This window comes from Phyllostomus discolor, chromosome 2 (genome assembly GCF_004126475.2).
Source record: "Phyllostomus discolor isolate MPI-MPIP mPhyDis1 chromosome 2, mPhyDis1.pri.v3, whole genome shotgun sequence".
In the NCBI taxonomy this organism is placed as follows: Eukaryota; Metazoa; Chordata; class Mammalia; order Chiroptera; family Phyllostomidae; genus Phyllostomus; species Phyllostomus discolor.
The window spans coordinates 92,588,150-92,607,882 of record NC_040904.2 but is presented as its reverse complement, the minus strand read 5'-3'; the positions used below and the strand labels follow the sequence as shown (position 1 = coordinate 92,607,882).

At 37.1% G+C, this 19,733-nt stretch overlaps 1 protein-coding gene and 1 pseudogene across 1 annotated transcript in view; both read left to right on the top strand.

Annotated features, from left to right (window-relative positions):
• LOC114488772 (cell surface glycoprotein CD200 receptor 2-like) overlaps positions 1-19,384 on the top strand; it is a 38,338-nt gene extending 18,954 nt beyond the window's left edge. The window contains exons 2-5 of the mRNA XM_028502566.2: positions 5,697-5,744; positions 8,826-9,149; positions 9,265-9,513; positions 19,021-19,384. Coding sequence (XP_028358367.2) covers positions 5,697-5,744; positions 8,826-9,149; positions 9,265-9,513; positions 19,021-19,148 — 749 coding nt within the window. The 3' untranslated portion in view covers positions 19,149-19,384. The remainder of the gene's footprint in view (positions 1-5,696; positions 5,745-8,825; positions 9,150-9,264; positions 9,514-19,020) is intronic.
• Positions 13,278-14,155, top strand: LOC114490999 (annotated as a pseudogene).
• Positions 19,385-19,733: the final 349 nt, after the last annotated feature.

Here is a 19,733-nt window from a genome sequence, read left to right as displayed (position 1 = left end):
ATGCATCACTTGATTTTAAATTACATTACAAAACTATGTAGTCAACAATGAAACAGAGAATCCAGAAGTGAAACCATGTGTACACAGAGTAAACTAGCATCTGACAAGGATGTCAAAAATACAACATATGGAAAGGATAGTCTCTTCAATACAGGATGTTGAGAGAGCTCAACATGTTTTTATACAATACACAGAAATAAGCCCAAAATGAATTAAAGATTTAAATATTAGATCTGAGACTGTAAAACTTCCAGAAGAAAGTATAGGAAAAATACTCCTTGACATTGGTCTTGAAAATGATATTTTGGATATCAATAATAATAAAGTAATAAAGTAATAATAAATATATAACATCAAAAGCACAGGTAATGAAAGCAAAAATAAATAAGTGGAATGACATCAAACTAAAAAGCTCCTGTACTGCAAAGAAAACAATCAATAAAATAAAAAACCAGTAACAGAATGGGGTAAAATATTGCCCCTGCCAGTGTGACTCAGCTGGTTGGACATCATCCCACAAACTGGAAGGTCACTGGTTCAATTTCCAGTCAGGGAACATGCCTGGGTTTAGGGTTTGGTCCCAGATCAGGGAATGGACGAGAGACAACTGATTGATGTTTCTCACCCTCTCTTTCTCCCTCCCTTCACGTTTCTCTAAAATAAAAAATAAAAAATTTAAATTTATTAAAATGGGAGAAAATATTTATAAACCACATAGAGTTATGCAGCACTTAATGATGGCAATACATTCTGGAAAATTAGTCAGTAGGTGGTTTTATCCCTGTGCAAATATCATAGAGTGTACTTACTTAAACCCAGGTGGTGTAGCCTACTACACACTTAGGCTATTTGGTATAGCCTATTGCTCCTAGGCTACAAGACTCTACAGTATGTTACTGTACAAAACAATATAAGATTAAATCAAGCACAAGAGGAAATGATGCAATCAAGAGACAGACTAAGCACAAAACTTATGAGGCTGCTGCAGGCTTAAAACTCTATACCATTTTATAACAAACTATTTTTATAAGTAGAAAGAGTGCACTCTAAAATAATGATAAAAATATAGAGCAGTAAATATATAAAGTAGTAACAAAGTTGTTTTTTATCATTATTGAGTAGTGCTTACTCAATTACTCATACATACAATCATGTATGTGCTAAACTTTTTTAAAAATTACCTTATTATTGTTCAATTACAGCTGTCTGCATTTCTCCCTACCATATGTGCTATACTTTTATATGACTGGCAGCACAGTAGGTTTGTTTACACCAGCATCACCACAAACACACACATACAGCATTGTACTGCAACATAATGACAGCTATAGCATCACTAGGCAAAAGGAATTTTTTAGTTTTATTATGATCTTATGGGACCGTCATTGCATATGTGGTCTGCTATTGACTCAAATTTTGCTATGTGGTGCATAACTACATTTTATAAGAGATTAATATCCAAAATATTTAGTGAACTCCTATAACTCAATATCAAAATAACAAATTACCCAACTAAAAAAATAGACAAAGGACTTGAATAAATATAACGCCAAAGAAGATGTAAAAATGGTCAACAGGTACATGAAAAGGTACTGCACACCACTAATCATCAGGTAAATCCTAATTGAAACCACAATGAGGTATTACCTACCCATTTTAGGATGGCTATTATCAAGAGAACAAAAAAGTGTTGGTGAGGATGTGGAGTAAAGGGAACCCTGGTGCACTCTTGGTGGGAATGCAATTGGTGCAGCCACTGTGGAAACATTATGAAGATTTTTCAAAAAATTAAAAATAGATCTACCATAATATTCATCAATCCCACTTCTGGGTATTTATCCAAAGGAATTGAAATTAGGATCCTAAAGAGACACCTGTACTCCTGTGCTCATGCAGCATTGATCACTGACTGTACCCAAGAGATGGAACAACCCGGGTGTCCACTGATGGGTAAGTGGGTAAATAAAATGTGGCATATACATACAATGGAATGTTATTCAGCCTTTAAAAAGAAGGAAATTTTACCTCTGGCTGGCAAAGCTCTGGATTGAGCGCGGGCTGCGAACCAAAGTGGCGTAGGTTTGATTCCCAGCCAGGGTACATGCCTGGGTTGCAGGCCATGACCCCCAGCAACTGCACATTGATGTTTCTCTCTCTCTCTCTATCTCCCTCCCTTCCCTCTCTAAAAAGTAAATGAATAAAATCTTAAAAAAAAATGCAAAAAAAAGAAGAAAATTTTGTAATTTGTAACAACATGGATAGACCTAAAGGACATTAGGGTGAATGAACTAAACCATTCACAGAAAGACAAATACTGTATGATCTAACTTATATGTAGAATCTAGAATAGTCAAAGTTATAGAGGCAGAGAATAGAATGGTGATTGCCAGGGGCTGGGGAGAGGAAAGTGGGGAGATGAAGGTCAAAGGGTACAGAGTTTCACTTATGTAAGATAAATGTTTTTTTTTTTTTAAGATTTTATTTATTTATTTTTAGAGAGGGAAGGGAAGGAGATAGAGAGAGAGAGAGAAACATCAATGTGCAGTTGCTGGGGACTGTGGCCTGCAACCCTGGCATGTACCCTGGCTGGGAATCGAACCTGCAACACTTTGGTTCGCAGCCTGCACTCTATCCATTGAGCTACGCCAGCCAGGGCAATAAGATAAATGTTTTAAAATATTACTAGGTAATTTAGAGAATTACCTAGTGTCCATAGCTAAAAATAAATAACCTACTGTATATTTAAACTTTGTTAGAAGAGTAGGTCTTATGTTAAGTTTATGACATACACACATAAATAGTAATAATAATAATAATAATAATAATAATAATAAGAAAGTGGATGGGAAGAAACTTTGGATTGTGATGAATATGTTTTTGGCCTTGATGGTGGTGGTGATTTTATGGGTGAATACTCATGCTTAAACTCATAAAATTGTATACATTGAATATATACCACTTTTCACATGTCAATCACACCTCAATAAAGGGTTTAAAATTTAAAAAAAATTACTGATCCCTTAGTATGAATAAAGTCAGTTGACCTGTATTAGTTTGCTAGCACTGCTAAAACAAGTACTACAAACTGAGTGCCTTGGGCAACAGAAATTTATTGTCTCAGTCTGGAGGCTAGAGGTCTGAGATCAAGGTGTTGGCAGGGCCATGCACCCTCTGAAGGCTCTAGGGAAGGATCTGTCTCAGACTGTCTCCTAGCTTCTGCTGCCCCTTGGCTTATGGTACCATAACTCCAATTTAACATGGTGTTCTCCCTGGGAGCATGTCTGTGTGTTAGAGCTCCCCATTTTATAAAGATACCAGTTACACTGAATTAGGGATTCACTTCACTCAAGTGTGAGTTCTAGCTAATTACACCTGCAAATAATCTATTTTCATTTTTTGAATATATTTTATTAATTTTGCTATTACTGTTGTCCGTTCTCCCCACTTATTCCCCTCCACCCTACATACCCCTTTCAACTCACCTTCTGCCCCCTTTACTTCATGTCCATGGGTCATACATATAAGTTCTTAGGCTTCTACATTTCCTATACTATTCTTAACCTCTCCCTGTCTCTTTGTACATACCATTTATTCTTCTTATTCCCTGTGACTTTTCCCCCATCTTCCCTCTCCACCTTCCCACTGGTAACCCTCTCTATATGATCTCCATTTCTGTGAATCTGTTCCTGTTCTAGTTGTTTGCTTAGTATGTTTTTGTTTTAGTTTTCTTTTAGGTTCTGTTGTTAATAGTTGGAGTTTGTTGTCAAATAAGATCACATTTTGAGAAACAGGGGTAAGGATTTCAACATATGAACTTTTGGAAAACATAATTCAACCCATAACAGGCACTAAGCTCTACTAATAATTGTATTCTTCATTTCTACACATATACACAGGTACACACACTTCCAGTTTCATTTAGAAATATCCTTGATGAATCAGTAAATATGAATGATTTTATTACATTTCAGTGCTTGAATAGATTATCTTTTAATATTTCATGTGTGAAGATGGAAATACATACATAATATTGTTACATACCAAAGTATGAGTGTTGTCTGGAGGGAAAGTACTTGTATGATGGTTTAAGTTGCAAACTGAACTAACTTCAACAATTTTATTTCAGGTGCAGAATGGCTAAAATATTTATTATAGAAAGAAAAGTATAATCTGTCTTTAAATAAGTCCCTGTAAAAGGAACTGACACATAGTAAAAAAAAAGAAATATTTACAACTTTCCTTTTCTTGTGTCCAGTTAATGCTTCTCAGAAGGCTCAAAATGCTTATTTAATGGTTAAATCCAGAGGAAGAACTTCTTAGCCCCCTAAATAATAAGAAAGATTTTAAAAACGTTGTTTTTAAAAAACAGTATTATAAAACAGAAGCTTTTCAGAAATCAAACTTGAAGTAGATGAAGGTACTGTGATGGTCAGAGACTCTGTAAAACCCAAAGGAAGGAATGCACGGGGATCTTGGGAACTATGGAATTAAAAACTTGAGCTAGGTGAAAACTGTCCTTCCTCTCTGTCTCTCTTTCTGTCTCTGTTTTTGTTTCCTTGTTTCCAAGGTAGATGTATTAGACAGGGTTTCTCAGAACAGAGCAACAGGATATGTGTGTGTGTATGTAGAGAGAGAGATTTATTTTAAGGAATTGGTTCATGTGGTTATAAAAGCTTGGAAAGTTCAAAATCTGCAGGTTGGTTGAGCAGCCAGGAGACCCAGGAAAAAGTTGCAGTTCAAGTGTGAAGGTAGTTTGCTGGGAGAATTCCCTTTCTCAGGAGGTCAGTCTTTGTTTATTAAGGAATTCCACCGATGAGGCCCATCCACATTATGGAGACTAATTTGCTTTATGCAGTGTCTACTGACTTAAATGTCAATATAATCTAAAAAAATATCTTCACAGAAACATTTAGAATTATGTTTGACTCATTATCTGGGAACCATAGTATAACCAAGTTGACATAATTTATTAAAAGAATAGAAAAATAGGAAAGGAAGAAGAATAAACTACTCTTCTCAGTTCTGGTTCCAAAATTCTCCAGAAAGTATTCTGATTCGTCTGGTTGCTTCAGATGCTCACCATTGGACCAAATATTTTAATTAGGGGTGGCCCTGGATAAAGGGCTGTAATCAGCCCAGCTCATGAGAGGTGCCCATGATGGCCCAATCCACTGTGGCTAGGGAAAGGATGGAAGCAGGGTTACCTCATACAAAATAGTAGTCAAGTACCAAACAAGGTGTCTCAGAAATGGAAAACCCCAACCCTGGCTGGCGTAGCTCAGTGGATTGAGCGTGGGCTGGGAACCAAAGTGTCCCAGGTTCGATTCCCAGCCAGGGTACATTCCTGGGTTGCAGGCCAGAACCCCCAGCAACCGCACATTGATGTTTCTCTCTCTCTCTCTCTCTCTATCTCCCTCCCTTCCCTCTCTAAAAATAAATAAATAAAATCTTAAAAAAAAAGAAATGGAAAACCATTGATCAATGGATTATGGATATAGTTTTCACATGTTAACATATTATTCCATTAAATAATGTAATAACTTTAATTTGTTTTGCAAGGCATTTAATGTAATTTAGTTATGATTAACTGATTTCCCATTGAGTTGTACATGTTTTTATGGAGAAACAGTGGCTTCCTCTTCACTTACCTACTTAAAATTAATTTAATCATTTACCTCCTTTGAATATCTTTCTAGCTTCGTCTATGGATGGAAAGCAGAACCATACAAAAGTTCCTACAGAAGGTAATATACTTTTTGTTTTTTCCCCTGCTATGGCTACACTGAAGAAATAGACACACAGCTGACGGCCTGGTCTAAGGGCCAGCCTTGTGCCCAGTGTAGGAGTGTGGTGATCTGAATGCTGTGGTGGGAGGGACCCTGAATGACCCACCTCTCCTCCCCCAAAACAGTTGAATTCCACTTGGAAATTATGGAGATTTCTCCATCAGACACTGTGCTAGGTTTCACAGGGAACACAAGGATGAGGAAGATGAGCAAGACTGTGAGATAGCGCTCAGGGAGCTCAGTTTTATGGGGGCACACAGACTTGAGCACAGCAATCATGTCAAATGCACCAGGAGTCTGGAGGAGGGAGCTGTTAGCACCAAGACTCAGAGAAGGTTTCACAGAGGAGGCATCATGTGAACTGGGCCTTAGAGGAAGAGGAGTGTTGTAATAGACAAAGACTGTTGTGCAGGGCCAGCCGGACCACAGGCACAATGTGAGGAAAGACACGTACAAGCACTTGTGCTTGGTGTTTTCTTTCTGAAGTGTGGGAGCAATGTAGGGAGTCATAGAATTGGAAAGGTGAGCCAATTTGAAAAAGGGCTTTCAAAGCCAATACAAAGACACTTCAATGTTTTCTTCAGGCAGCAAGAGATCTCTGAGGGGTCTTTGAATTGCATGAATCACATCTGTGTTATACAACAAAGGGCCTGGTTGAAATGTCAGGTATGATTTGAAGATGAGGGTTTTGAGACAGAGACAGAAGTTAGGAGGCTTTTGCAGTACCCAGGTGCATAATGACAGAGATTTTAACAAGAGGATGGTAGTGAGAAAAGAATTCTGAAAAGCCAATTGGATTTTGTCTTTGTGTATAAGGCTGGATTGGAGTGGGAGGCATATAGACAAAGGATCCAGAAAAGACAGGCTTTGACTGTGGTGCTGGAGCAAATATGAGAATCCACCCTTTATTCTCAGTGAAGCAGGAGGTGAAATCATTCTAGCTGATCAGGAGGGATGGGGAATAGTTGTGTAAGCAGGTGCCAAACCCACTGAGTACAGGGCAGTGCCTGGCCATTGTAAATGATCACTACAGGCATTAAAAAGGAAAAAGGAGGGTGGATAAGTGTGAAACAATAGCAATTCTGTAAGAACTATCATAAAGGGGAAGGGTGATTGGGTGATTGAAAGTTTTAGAATGAAGGAAGGTGAAAGAATGTAGAATATCCACTGTGCTTAGATCCCTCACCATTGGAGTTACTATTTTGGATACTCCAATGGTCCTGTTAAAATGCATATGTTTATATGATTAGCTAGTACTTTCCAAAAAAATAGAGTCAGATCTGGAGGATAAATATTAGGCAAAAACATTAAAGCCTTGTTGTATTTAAAAGCTAAAGTTCCAACTCTTGAGAACATAGAGCTTTCACAACTTGCTTCCTCACCTGTCTCTTTCTTTCTGGTTCTATCTTCAGCATCTTTCCCTTGTGCACATGTCTGCTCACCCACATCTAACTCTAGTTGTTCCCAACAAGCCACGTTCTTGTGTGCCGCTAAGCCTGTGCCAAGTTGGACTTTCCTTCCGTAAGGGGATGCCACCTGGAGTGGTGGAAGGAGCTTGGGTGTAACTGCCTCTCAGATCTGCTTTAAAATCCTCCCTCTCCCTCCACCTAGTTAAGTGATCTTTCTTTGGCTGTGAAATCCAGAGGCCTGAGTCTGTCACAGAAGAGGCAGGTGGCACTGAAAGAGGAGAGTAGAAACATCAAATGCAGAGTTTAGCACAAGCAAGCCCTGTTCCTGTAAAAATTCTGCCCTGCCACAGCTGGTTCTGCTCATGTTAAAGTGGTGAAATTATGGGCACTCACCTCTGTTGCAGGTGAGTTGTAGCAGGTACCTAATCACCTCTCAGCAAACCCCTACCAGTCATGGACACATTATGTCAATTCATGGGGAAAATGAGCTTCTGTGCTGGAAACTACTTGTAGGTTACAGGGCTTAATTTTTACTTTAAAAGATGGAGAAAAGGAGTCAATTTCTATATTTAATCCTCATAATTAGAGTGATTATATGGGAACAAAATATGTGAGAAAAGTTTAGAGTTGAACTCTTTGGGAGTAACAAGAAGGATTGAAGGAAGGAAAATGTGTTCATTTTACCATCTTTCTCATTCTCCACCTCCAATTTTTTAGCTTGTTAACCTGGATGCCATCTCAGTCTTAATTTAATTTAATTTATTTTTTTTCAAATTTCAGTTTTGCTGCTTTATTTAAAAATTGAAATTCTGAAAGTTTTTGTTGTGCATGAATCTATCTCTCACAGTTTTGAAAGCATTTGACATTTTCAGTTTTAATTTTATTTTTAATCCTTGCCTGAGGATATGTTTATTGATTTGAGAGAGAGAGAGAGAGACATCAATGTGAGAAAGAAAAAAAGAAACATCTATCAGTTTCCTCCCCTACACACCCCAACCAAGGATTGAACCCAGAAATTTCTTGCATATGGGACAACCCTCTAACCAACTGAGCCACATGGCCAGGGCCATCTTAGTTATTTTTAATACTATTAACTTTCCATATTTCTTTTTGTCTGATGTGCCATCCTTAGGAACAAGTATTTAGATTTGATATTACTAATTTATTTTCTGTCATCAAAACTTAGAAGGATACAACCATATCACTATGTATTCCACTTTCTACCATGATCAGCATGAGTTATAAAAATAAATATAATAGTTTCTGACCAAAAGATTCATTATTTTTATTTTTAGTTGAGAATTGTGTTTTCTTGTTTTTTCATTGATATCAAAACTCCTGAATTTATTTCAAAATACTTAAAAAAGTCTCACACATGTAATATATACTGTTGACCCAATAACACATGATACAGGAGAAAATGAGTTAATCTTTAAATTCAGTTTAATATGTTATATACATTTTGTGAATGTTCACTATGTCTAATATTTTTGGAATAAGACCACCAGCAAAGGAATGTTCTAGTACAACTTTATGTAATATGTTGTGGGAAATTGAACACATGAAGTTCTTTACCAAGCTTTCTTTTACCATTTTTGTGCGTGGGTGTGTGTGTGTGTGTGTTGCCCAGGTAACACTTCCCTGACTGTGTTGGAGGACACAAAGGCTGTGCTCCCCTGCCCTCCTGTACCATTGACAAATGTGGTTGTAACAACATGGAAAATAATGTTCAGAGACAAGCCTTCCTGCATCAAAGCCTACAGGAGAAATGAGAAAGGAGGGGGAAATATGACCACAAACTGTACTGACGAGAGAATAACCTGGCTCTGCAGACCTGAGCAGAATTGTTCCCTTCAGATTGATCCAGTGGTCATCACGCATGACGGGTTTTACAGGTGTGACGTGGTAACACCTGATGGGAATTTCCGTCATGGATATCACCTCCAAGTGTTAGGTAAGGAACATACACTGTGGTGTTTCAGATAACCAGATTTGGACTGAAGGAAATGTCTCTTTAGGTTCCATATCTAATATGTTAAGACTAAAGCATTTTCCCCTCGTCTCTGCAGTGGCCCCTGAGGTGACCCTGTTTCAAAGTGAGAATAGAACAGTGGTGTGCAAGGCAGTTGCAGGGAAGCCAGCTGCTCGGCTCTCCTGGACCCCAGAGGGAGACTGTGTCCCTGAGCATAGGTACTGGGGCAATGGCACAGTGACTGTCCAGAGCACCTGCCACTGGGCAGAGAGCAATGTGTCTACTGTGTCCTGCTCTGTCTTCCATGAGGCTGGCAACTGGAGTCTGTCCATAGAGCTGAAGCAAGGTAAGCACCTATTTCTTTTCAAGTAGTAAACTTTATGCTCCGTCTTCTCTTCTGTAGTAGATTATGAATGAACTAAACACAGGTAAAGAAAGCTTGAAGTCTTAATTGTAGATATTCCCTAAAACTTAACTAGGACATGCATTAGTATGCTATAGAAATTGTCTTCTCATATTAAGTGGATGATGTCTTACCAGTACATTCTCTAAATATTTTTTAGTGTGGCTGCTGTGAGAATATTGTTTGTTAATTTAGTGATCTATAGGCTTTTACTTCAAGATTATTTCTCGTAGTGGTCACAACTTTGTCACCCTGTGTAAGGATCAAGTTTTCCTTCCCCTATTTGTCATCTGAAACCAGTTAATCAATTCATTCACCAAATGCATGTTGAATGTTATTTATATATATAAAACTGGTAATCAAAAATAAAAGACAAAGTCCCTGTCCTCAAATTGTTCCAGGGAATGTAATCTGGTAGTTAGGTACAAAGCCTTTGGCATAATCTGTCTCCTCATTTATCAGCAGTGTGACTTTGACAATAATTTAATTTTTCTGCCCGATGATCTTTTCATCTGTTAAGTAAAGATGATACTGCTTCATAGAGTTATTATGTTACTTAAATAATATATATATGTATTTATTTAACATAGTGCCCATTGCATAGTTGGTTCTCAATAAATATTTGCTACTGTATTCATCATATTAATAAATATTAGTGATTAATATTAATAGATGTTAGCTTTAATATTCATTATACTAATATGCATTAGGAATTATACTTATTTTTTTAAAGATTTTATTTATTTATTTTTTAGAGAGAGGGAAGGGAGGGAGAGAAACATCAATGTGTGGTTACCTCTCATGCACCCCCTACTGGGGACCTGGCCCACAACCCAGACATGTGTTCTGACTGGGAATCGAACCAGTGACCCTTTGATTTGCAGGCCTGCGCTCTATACACTGAGCTATACCACCCAGGGCTATACTTATTATTATAATTATCATTAAAAGTCATCATAGCTGGAAGTGGAGATTTGTGTTGGGACTGTTTCCATTGCAGCCATTTTCTGTCCAACCAAACAACTCACTGGAAATGGGAGCCAACCAGGGCTACACTAGAGGTTGAAACTGGGCAAAGATTAGACACTGATTTAGATGGGTGTTCTTTTTAAAAAAATATTTTTATTATTTATTTATTTATTTTTATTTTATTAAATTTTTGAGGTGGCATTGGTTAATCAGATCATGTATGTTTAAAGTGTACATTTCTGATACATGATCTGTATTTTGCATTGTGTGCCCACCACCCAAAGTCAAATCATCTTCCATCACCATATATTTGGCCCTCTCAACCCTTCATTACCCCCACCTCATTCGCCATGCTGTTGTCTGTGTGTATGTGTTTCAGTTTTATATCACACATATGAGTGAGATCATATAGTTCTTAGCTTTTGTTGACATATTTTGCTTAGCATAATATTCTCAAAGCCCATCTATGTTGTAACAAATGGCAGTATTTTATCTTTTCTCATGGCTGAATAGTATTCCATTACACATATGTATGGCATCTTCTTTATCCAGTCCTCTGTTGAAGGACACTTTGATTGTCTCCACATCTTTGCCACTGTAAATAATGCTGCAATGGACATAGGGGTGCATACATTAATATCTTTGTGGGCAAATGTTTTCAAGTTTTTTGGGTAGATACCTAGAAGGTGGACTGCTGGTTCATATGGTAACTCCATTCTTAAATTTTTGAGGCACCACCATACTGTTTTCCATAGTGGCTGTATGAGTTTACACTCCCACCAGCAATAAATGAGGGCTCTTTTTTTCTCCACAACCTCTCCAACATTTGCTATTATTTGCCTTGTTGATAGCAGCCCTTCTAACAGGTGTGAGGTGGTGTCCCATTGTAGTTTTGATTGCCTTTCCCTAATAGCTAGTGAAGTTGACCATCTTTTCCTGTATCTGCTGGCCATTTGTCTTCTTAGAAGCGGCGTCTGTTCAGGTCCTCTGCTTATTTGTTAATTGGATTGTTTGTTTGGTGTTGAGTTGTATGAGATCTTTAAACATTTTGGATATTAACCCCTTATCAAAGTTGTTGTTTGCAAATATCATCTCTCATTTGGTTGGTTCTCTTTTTGTTTTGTTGGTGGTTTCTTTTGCTGTGTAGCTTTTTAGTTTGATATTGTCCTTTTCATTTATTTTTGCCTTAATTCCCTTGCCTTTGGGGTCATATTCATAAAATGTTTTCTAAGACCAATGTCCACAAGTTTGGTACCTATGTTTCTTCTATGTAGTGAATGGTATCAGATCTTATATTTAGGTCTTTGATCCATTTCCAATTAATTTTTGTACATGGGGACAAACTTTAATGTAGTTTAGTTCTTTTGCACGTGGCTTTCCAATTTCCCCAGCATCATTTATTGAAGAGGTCTTCTTTTCTCCATTGTGTATTTTGGCTCCTTTGTCAAAAATCATTTGCCCATATACATGTGGCTTTATTTCTGGGCTCTTAATTCTCTTCCATTGATCTGTTTGTCTGTTTTTTTTTGTGCTAAAACCATGTTATTTTGATCATCATAGATCTGTAGTATAATTTGAAGTCAGGTAGTGTGATACCTCCGGCTTTGTACTTTTTTCTTGGGATTGCTTTGACTATTCAGGGTCTTTTGTGTTTCCATACAAATTGGATGATTTTTTTGTTTTATTTCTTTAAAAAAATGACACATGAATTTTGATGGGTATTGAATTAAATTTGTATATTGTTTGAGTAATATATCCATTTTAACTAGGTTCATTCTTCTTATCCATGAACAGAGTATCTTTCCATTTCATTGTGTCTATATCAGTCTCCTTTAGTAATGCTTTGTAGTTTTAAATACATAGGTCCTTTATAACCCTAGTTAAATTTATTCCTAGGTATTTTATTCTTTTTGTTGCAATTGCAAAAGGATTTTTTTCCATTTATTTTTTTGAGTTTTCATTGTTAGTGTATAGGAAAGCAGTGGATTTGTGTACATTGATTCTGTATCTTTCAACCTAACTGTATTTTTTATTGCTTCTATTTTTTTTGGTGTGTGAAATCTTTAGTTGTTTTTTTTTTTCTATACAGGATCATGTCATCTGTAAAAAGTGACACTTTTACTTCTTCATTCCAAATTTGGATGCCTTTTATTTATTTCTCTTGCCTGGTTGCTCTGGACAGGACTTCCAGAGCTACGTTGAATAACACCAGTGAGAGTGGGCATCCTTGTCTTGTTCTTGATTTTAGAGAGAAAGCTTTCAGTTTTTCAGCATAGAGTATGATATTGACTAAGAATTTGTCATATATGGCCTTTATTATGTTGAGGTACTTTCCTTCTATACCCATTTTATTGAGTGTTTTAATTACAAATTGATCTTGTATCTTATCAAATGCTTTTTTTGCATCAATTGATAAGATCATATAATTTTTAGCCTTTGTTTTGTTATTATGCTGTATTACATTGATTGATTTGCATATGTTGAAGCATCCTTGTGCCCCTGGAATAAACCCCACTTGATTATTATGTATTATTTTTTAATATATTGTTGTATTAAATTTGTTAGCATTTTATTTAGGATTTTTGCATCTATATTCATCTGTGTTATTGGTCCATAGTTTTCATTTTTTGTGTGTGTGTTATCTTTGCGAGGTTTTGGTATCAGGGTTATGTTGGCTTCATAGAATGTGTTAGAAAGTAATTGCCTCTTTAATTTTTTGGAAGAGTTTGAGAAAGATGTATATCAAATCTTGTTTGAATGTTTGGTAGAATTCACTAGTAAAGCCCTCTGCTCCTGGACTTTTATTTTTTGGCAGATTTTGGATAATTGTTTCAATTTTCTCACCATTGATTGGGCTATTTAGATGTTCCAATTCCTCATGATTCAGTCTAGGAAAGTTATATATTTCTATGAACTCATCCATTTCTTCTAGGTTATTGAATTTGGTGGCATATAGTCTTTCATAATATTTTAGTATGATCCTTTGTATTTCTGTGATTAGATGGGTGTTCTTGAATGCTATTGACAACATGGTTCTGACAGTATCTAATGACAATGGATGGTGACAATTATACAACAGATGTTTCTCAACTAGAACGTTCTGCAGACTATATTAGAGGAAATTATGTTATGTGGACTCATGATGCTACCCAGAGTATCACAAATAATCATGAAGACACAAATGTTTCAAAAGAAAGTTTCAGAGAAAAAACAGGAAAAATTGCAAAAGCTGGCAAAAAAAAGTTCAAGGATGGGCACGTGAGTTCATCAGCTTTATAACATCTGAAACAAGTGAAAGATGTTATCAAGAGAAATGGAAGACAAACAATGGAGACGACATTCTCTTTGATACCTCTCTGCCTTAGGCTTTGATGGTTATATAGAACCTCTAAAATTATACCTTCAGAAATTCAGAGAGGCAATAGAAGGAGAGAAGGGAATTGGTGGAACAGTTATAGCTACAGATGGACTAAGTGACAAGCCAACAGAAGAGGAGGCATTTACTAACTAGTTACCATCTGGCTTAATAATTGCAGATGGTCAACAAGAAAATGTTATAGTTCACACAACATCATATCAACAGATTTCTGGTGTTCAACAGATTTAGTTTTCATGATGGAGTGGGGAGTATAGAGAAGCAAGAAAGTTTGTATAATTCCAAAGCAGAGACATTAGAAGGAAGTGACCAGTGAAAGGATGTGCCTTTTTATATTAAATAGCTGTAATGTAGCTTCCCAATGCTTGACTATTTAAGGTTTTAATTCTGACTAGAGAATCTTTTTCATGAACGATCTGAAGAAAAATTGGATTTTAAAGGTATTAAAATATTTTTGTTTTGTTTGTGTTTGTTGCTCTGTATGACTCCTGTGTACATTGTATATTGCAATTCACTACTGTCAGAGATTTGTAGAGAGGTTCTTAGTTTCTTATTGAATCACGTTGCTTTTGTAATTCAAGTAAGCAGCTGGGGTAATTCATGATGTTTGGCCTTTAATAAAATATAAGGGTTAAGTTAATTATTCCCATAACATCTCTCATATTTATTGTTTTTTCAACAGCTTTATTGAGATCTAACTTATTTACAATACTAATTCAGCCATTTTATGTGGCTTTTGGTGTATCCACTGAGTTCTGCAACTATCATCACATCAATGTTATAGCACATTCATCACTCCAAACAGGAACCTGGTACTCCTTAGCTATCACTCCCCAGTTTCACCATCTCTTCCAGGTTCAGGCAACCTCTAATCTACTATTTGTCTCTATTGATTTCCCTATTTCAGACATTTTGAATAAGTGGAATAATTTAATATGTGGCCTTTTGTGACTGGCTTCTTTTATTTGCCATAATGTTTTCAAGGATCATCCATGCTGTAGCATATATCAGTATTTCCACACCTATTCTTTATTTTCCATTATCAATCTCCAGTGAACTCTAGGGTCTTATTGTATATTTCTTGTATGTAGACCTATGCATTTATCTCCTATCCCACCTGACTTTCCCTTCTGTAGAATAGATTTTCAACCTATACTGTAAGTCTTTTGGAATAGGTCCTTCCATGTCTTTAGAGGCTTGATTCACTAATATCTTTGCTCTCTTTTGTTATGTTTTCTTTTTCCTGTTACACAAATTCTGTCTCTAAGGCTGATCATATAAACATGCTCATTTTTTCCTCAAATTTAAAACTAGATGCTATGACTTTCTCAAACTCTTAGCTTTTGCCATCTACTCCTACCCCCAAATTTTTAAAGAACAGTCTATTCTCATCATTTCTTCTATGTTACCTCTCATCTGCTCTTTAACTTGTATCTTCTGAACAGAAAATGCTCTGATACAAAAGACTGAAATACAGATGCTAAATATTATATAAATTTTTTATTCTTTGTAAATAATTAGCTTCTTTGTGATATTTTGTGTGGTCTCTCCTTCCTTCTCATCTGTCATTCTGCCATTTTCAGTTGGTTCTTTTTCTAATTTTAAGTCAACTTCTTAGTCTTCTTAAATAGATTCTTTTCCATTTATTCCCATAAAGGAAGGCATTTTTATGGGTTTCATCATTTTCCCTCTCCTCTTCTTGCCTTTACTCCTATTTCTTGAGCAATTTTATCTACACTCATGGCTCCAACCATTGCTTAATTCTTGCCTCTCACATGTTTGCTTTTAGCTCCGGTTTTCCTCTTTGGCCACACCACTATCAAAATCAACATCAAATTGGATGGCTACAGCTGGATGCATCAAGGGTACCTCAGTGTTCATATTCCTGAAATAGAATTCCTTTCCTTAATCCTCCATAAGCTCCATGCCTATATTTTATATCTTGATAAATGATTTGTCAGAAAATTAAAGATATCCTACAAATCACTATTTCTCATATTCAAAATCAGTCACTACATTTTGTTACCTTAAAGATCGTTCTTAAATCCGGACCTTTGTTTTTCTCCCCACTGCTTTAGTTGTGAACATAATCAGTTCTCACCCAGATTATTACATGGTCTTTGTGACAGGACTTCTGGTTCTTAGTTTATTTCCCTCCAGTTTATCCCCTATGTTGTTGTCACGGCAACCTTTTAGAAATGAAAAACATGCGACTCTCCTACTTAAATGCCCACCGTGGCTTGTTTCTGCCCCTTGGGAAGCTAAATGCAGGGGTTCCAATCTCTATCTGCTGCTCTCCTTAGACTTACATCTTTTTGCTGTCTAGCCTGTGCCCCATGCATAATGGGCCTTGTTGGGTTCCTCAAAATTCTTAGGCTCTTTTATTCCTCTGTTTTCTTCCACATGCAATTTCTACCTCTCTGTGATGTACATCTTCACCCACACTCTCTTTTTTCATTCCATTTGCTCACTTCCTATTGAGTTTTCTAGACTTAGTTTGGTATAGTTTGGGTATAATTTTTTATTATTCTGCAGTTCTGTTAGCCATTCTACTCTGCTCACCAAATGCCTCTTGCATACCTCTGTGTGAGTACTTCCATGATCCTGTAATGGACCACTCACTTCTCTGACTCCCAGTATAGTGTTTGATGTGGACCATGGCTCATGGGGTCCATGACATTGTGGATGAGATATGAGATAAATTCACACGGGCTACCGAGTCCTGTGGAGGAAAAGGGACAGCATGGCTTCTCTCTTAAGAGGAGAAAAAGCCTCAGGGCACCTCAGCCACTCTCTCAAGGGAAGAGCACCCCAACCTTGACTTGACAAGCTTTTATTACTTTTCTGGGCACATTACAAGATGGTCCTCATTTGCTATGCACAGGCTCACTTTAGGTGATTACCTTTTACAGAAAACAAAGGAGAGGATGCTGCTAATCACATCACAGAAGAAGGATATTTGCAAATGCAAAGGGAAAAGTGGTTGAACTGGTTACACTCGTCCTTGGAAGGTTTAGCATGGATTTTAGGAAGTTACTTTAAAGATAAGCAGTAAACGTTTTCTGCCTCAATTCAGGGTGAGGGAGTTTTATCAAAAGCAAGTCTCATAGCAGTCTAGGTATATTGCAAGCCTGGTTCTCCATGGGAGAACTTATCTGTGGGCATGGGTCCTGTCTGGGTCCACCCCATGCAGAACGGTCTCCTGTACTTCCCTCCTTGTTTTTTGTTAGGACTGCTATAGATCCCACAAAGCTTTCTGGTCTCTCACATGATCCTGGGAAAATAATTCACAAATGCATCAAAGTACACAGAGCATTATTTTAATCAGTAAGCAACCAGTTCCAAAGACCCACATTCTAGATTAAGTCCATCAATCATTGTCAGGCAGTAATGATCAAATAGATAACATTCAAAGAACTCTGAGGGCCTATTTTGAGTCAAGGTCAGAGAGCTAAAGGGCCATAAAACTTTGGGGAAACAAACTCATTTCAGGCTTGGACCCTTATCATTTAAATTGAGGGTATTAGCAAAGTAGGTTTCATAGGATTTTATGCATTCTTTCTTAGGCCTGATTACCCTAGGGAACCTGCCCTTTCCAGCACAGGGCAGCACCCACCTCCAGCATTGTTTCAGGCTTAAGTCATTATTTCAGGCTTAAGACAGGCAAGGGAAGTAAGGCAGCCAAGAAATTAGGAGACTTCTTGCAGACAGAATGAGGACTCAGGCTGTGTCAAAGTGGAGGGGTGAGGGCCCATCACCCCCTTTTTCTGTAGCCCCTCAAATCCTTCCCTGGGGGCCCCCATGATCATGCCTGTCTTAGATCATCCCTCCCTTGAGGAATCTTACCCATCATTGGCTAACCAATCAAGCATTGAGGGCCAAGCAGGGTGAAATAAAAGGAGCAGAGGCAGTGCTCCTGCCAGGAAGATAAGCTTTGTCTCCTTAGTGGCTTATGGTCAGAAGGTTGCTCACTCAGCCTTCGCCATGGGGGGTTACAGCTTCTGAAACCAGGCCAGGCAGTTCCCAACAGTCTTAACTCCTTGAGAGGGGAAACCACATCTTTCATTTCTATATCCTCAAAGTCTGACCCAGTGCCTGACATATACACATGACTGCACAATTAAGCTCAGATCATCTGGACTTCATTTCTATATATACCACTCTATGCTTCAAATATGATTTAAATTAACTCATCTTTAAATCTTTGCTTAAATTCTTTTTCTGGAAAAGTCCTTTTTTCTTTTAACCTAGTTAATCCTGTTGTCTGTAAGGGTCAGTTCAACTTCTACTTCACTCTGACCTCCCAGTTAGAGTTGATTAAGCTTTCCAATTCCTTAGATGATTAACAATTTGTAATGCTCGCTTAGCACTGTTTGCTCTCTCGTATGTTTTCTTTTCATTTGTATGGATCTGACTTCTCTAATTGGATTGTGTGCTTGTTGAGGGCTGTAATGTATCTTTATTGTCTTCCCTTATAGTGCCTAGGAGATTGTCTGACATTCTTCCAGTTTAGTCCTTGAGCAGTTTATTTGATGGATGACCTGACCTCTTGGGGCCAAGAATCAGATGCATACTTAGAGTTTATACTCTCTTTGACTATCATTTTCATAGGAGAAAAGACTTCAGAAAAGTGGCCCTAATTAGTCCAATTGTGTCTTTTCAATAATTTCTGAGGCCATTTCACACATGAATAAGTGAAAGAACATGAAATACCCTACTCAAAAGGTTGCAGCTACTTAGTGACAAAATCACCTCACTGTGTGGAATATATTATTGGTGCCAAAAATATTAATAATAATGCTCCAAAGGACTAACATTTACACAAGAAATTAGAAAGTACACTTCCTTTTTTATTATAAAATTAGAAAGCATTAGAAATGCTTTATGTGCACTTATTCATTCAGAAAATAATGATTAAAAATCAACTATGTGTAAAACACACATGATTCCTAAACTCTGTCATGAGGAATGATGCATTAGTAACATTTGAATTCTAATCTAAAAGGTGTTTTGATTGTCACTATTTTCAAGTAACAACTCTAATTTGTTTATTAGAAGAATTCTTGAAATGACTCTAGCCCTGCATGTGCTGCCTGTGTTTAAAGGTGTCGGAACCCTGGGATTTCCAGTGTTGTCTTTACTGACCATACTCTATGTGAAATCCTCTCTTTTCTTGGTTTTCCTGGTCATTGTGGGATTACTCTGCTTCCAGAGGATAAATGGTTGCAGGTAGGAACTGAAGACTGAAAAAATAAACTCATTAGAAAGAAAACATCATTGTAAAACTTTGAGTTTACAGTGTCCTGGGAAAACCTTGACACATTCTTTGGCGCATTTTGTTTGTTCCCTCAGCCTCTTTCCTGACATGAAAGCTTTGTTAACAACTGAGAGCCCAGGCAAAACTGGGCAGCATCAGAACAAGAGCTTCTGCTTTATCATAGTTTTTCCCTGGGAAAGAACTGTCCTAGACCACCCTTTGAGAATTCCATAGGGGAGATAAAGTTTAGTTGGGTCTTAAGTGTTTACATCCCAGTTTCTCTACTTTGGGATGCTTGTATTTATTCCTGTGTAATTGTATATTTTATGTTTTTTCCTAGAGTATGAAAATAAAAAATCTGGAAGTCAATTTAAATTGGAAGAAATATCACAGAAAAGCAACTAGTGGAAAACTTTGGAGTTCAACATCTAGCTCAGCTGCTCCTGTTACTCTTTGATATCTTTGTGTTTATGAGAGGCAATGTGATAGTTTGCAAGGCCTGTCACAACCTGTGTGTGTGTGCTTGTGTGTATATATATATATATATATATATAATGTAAA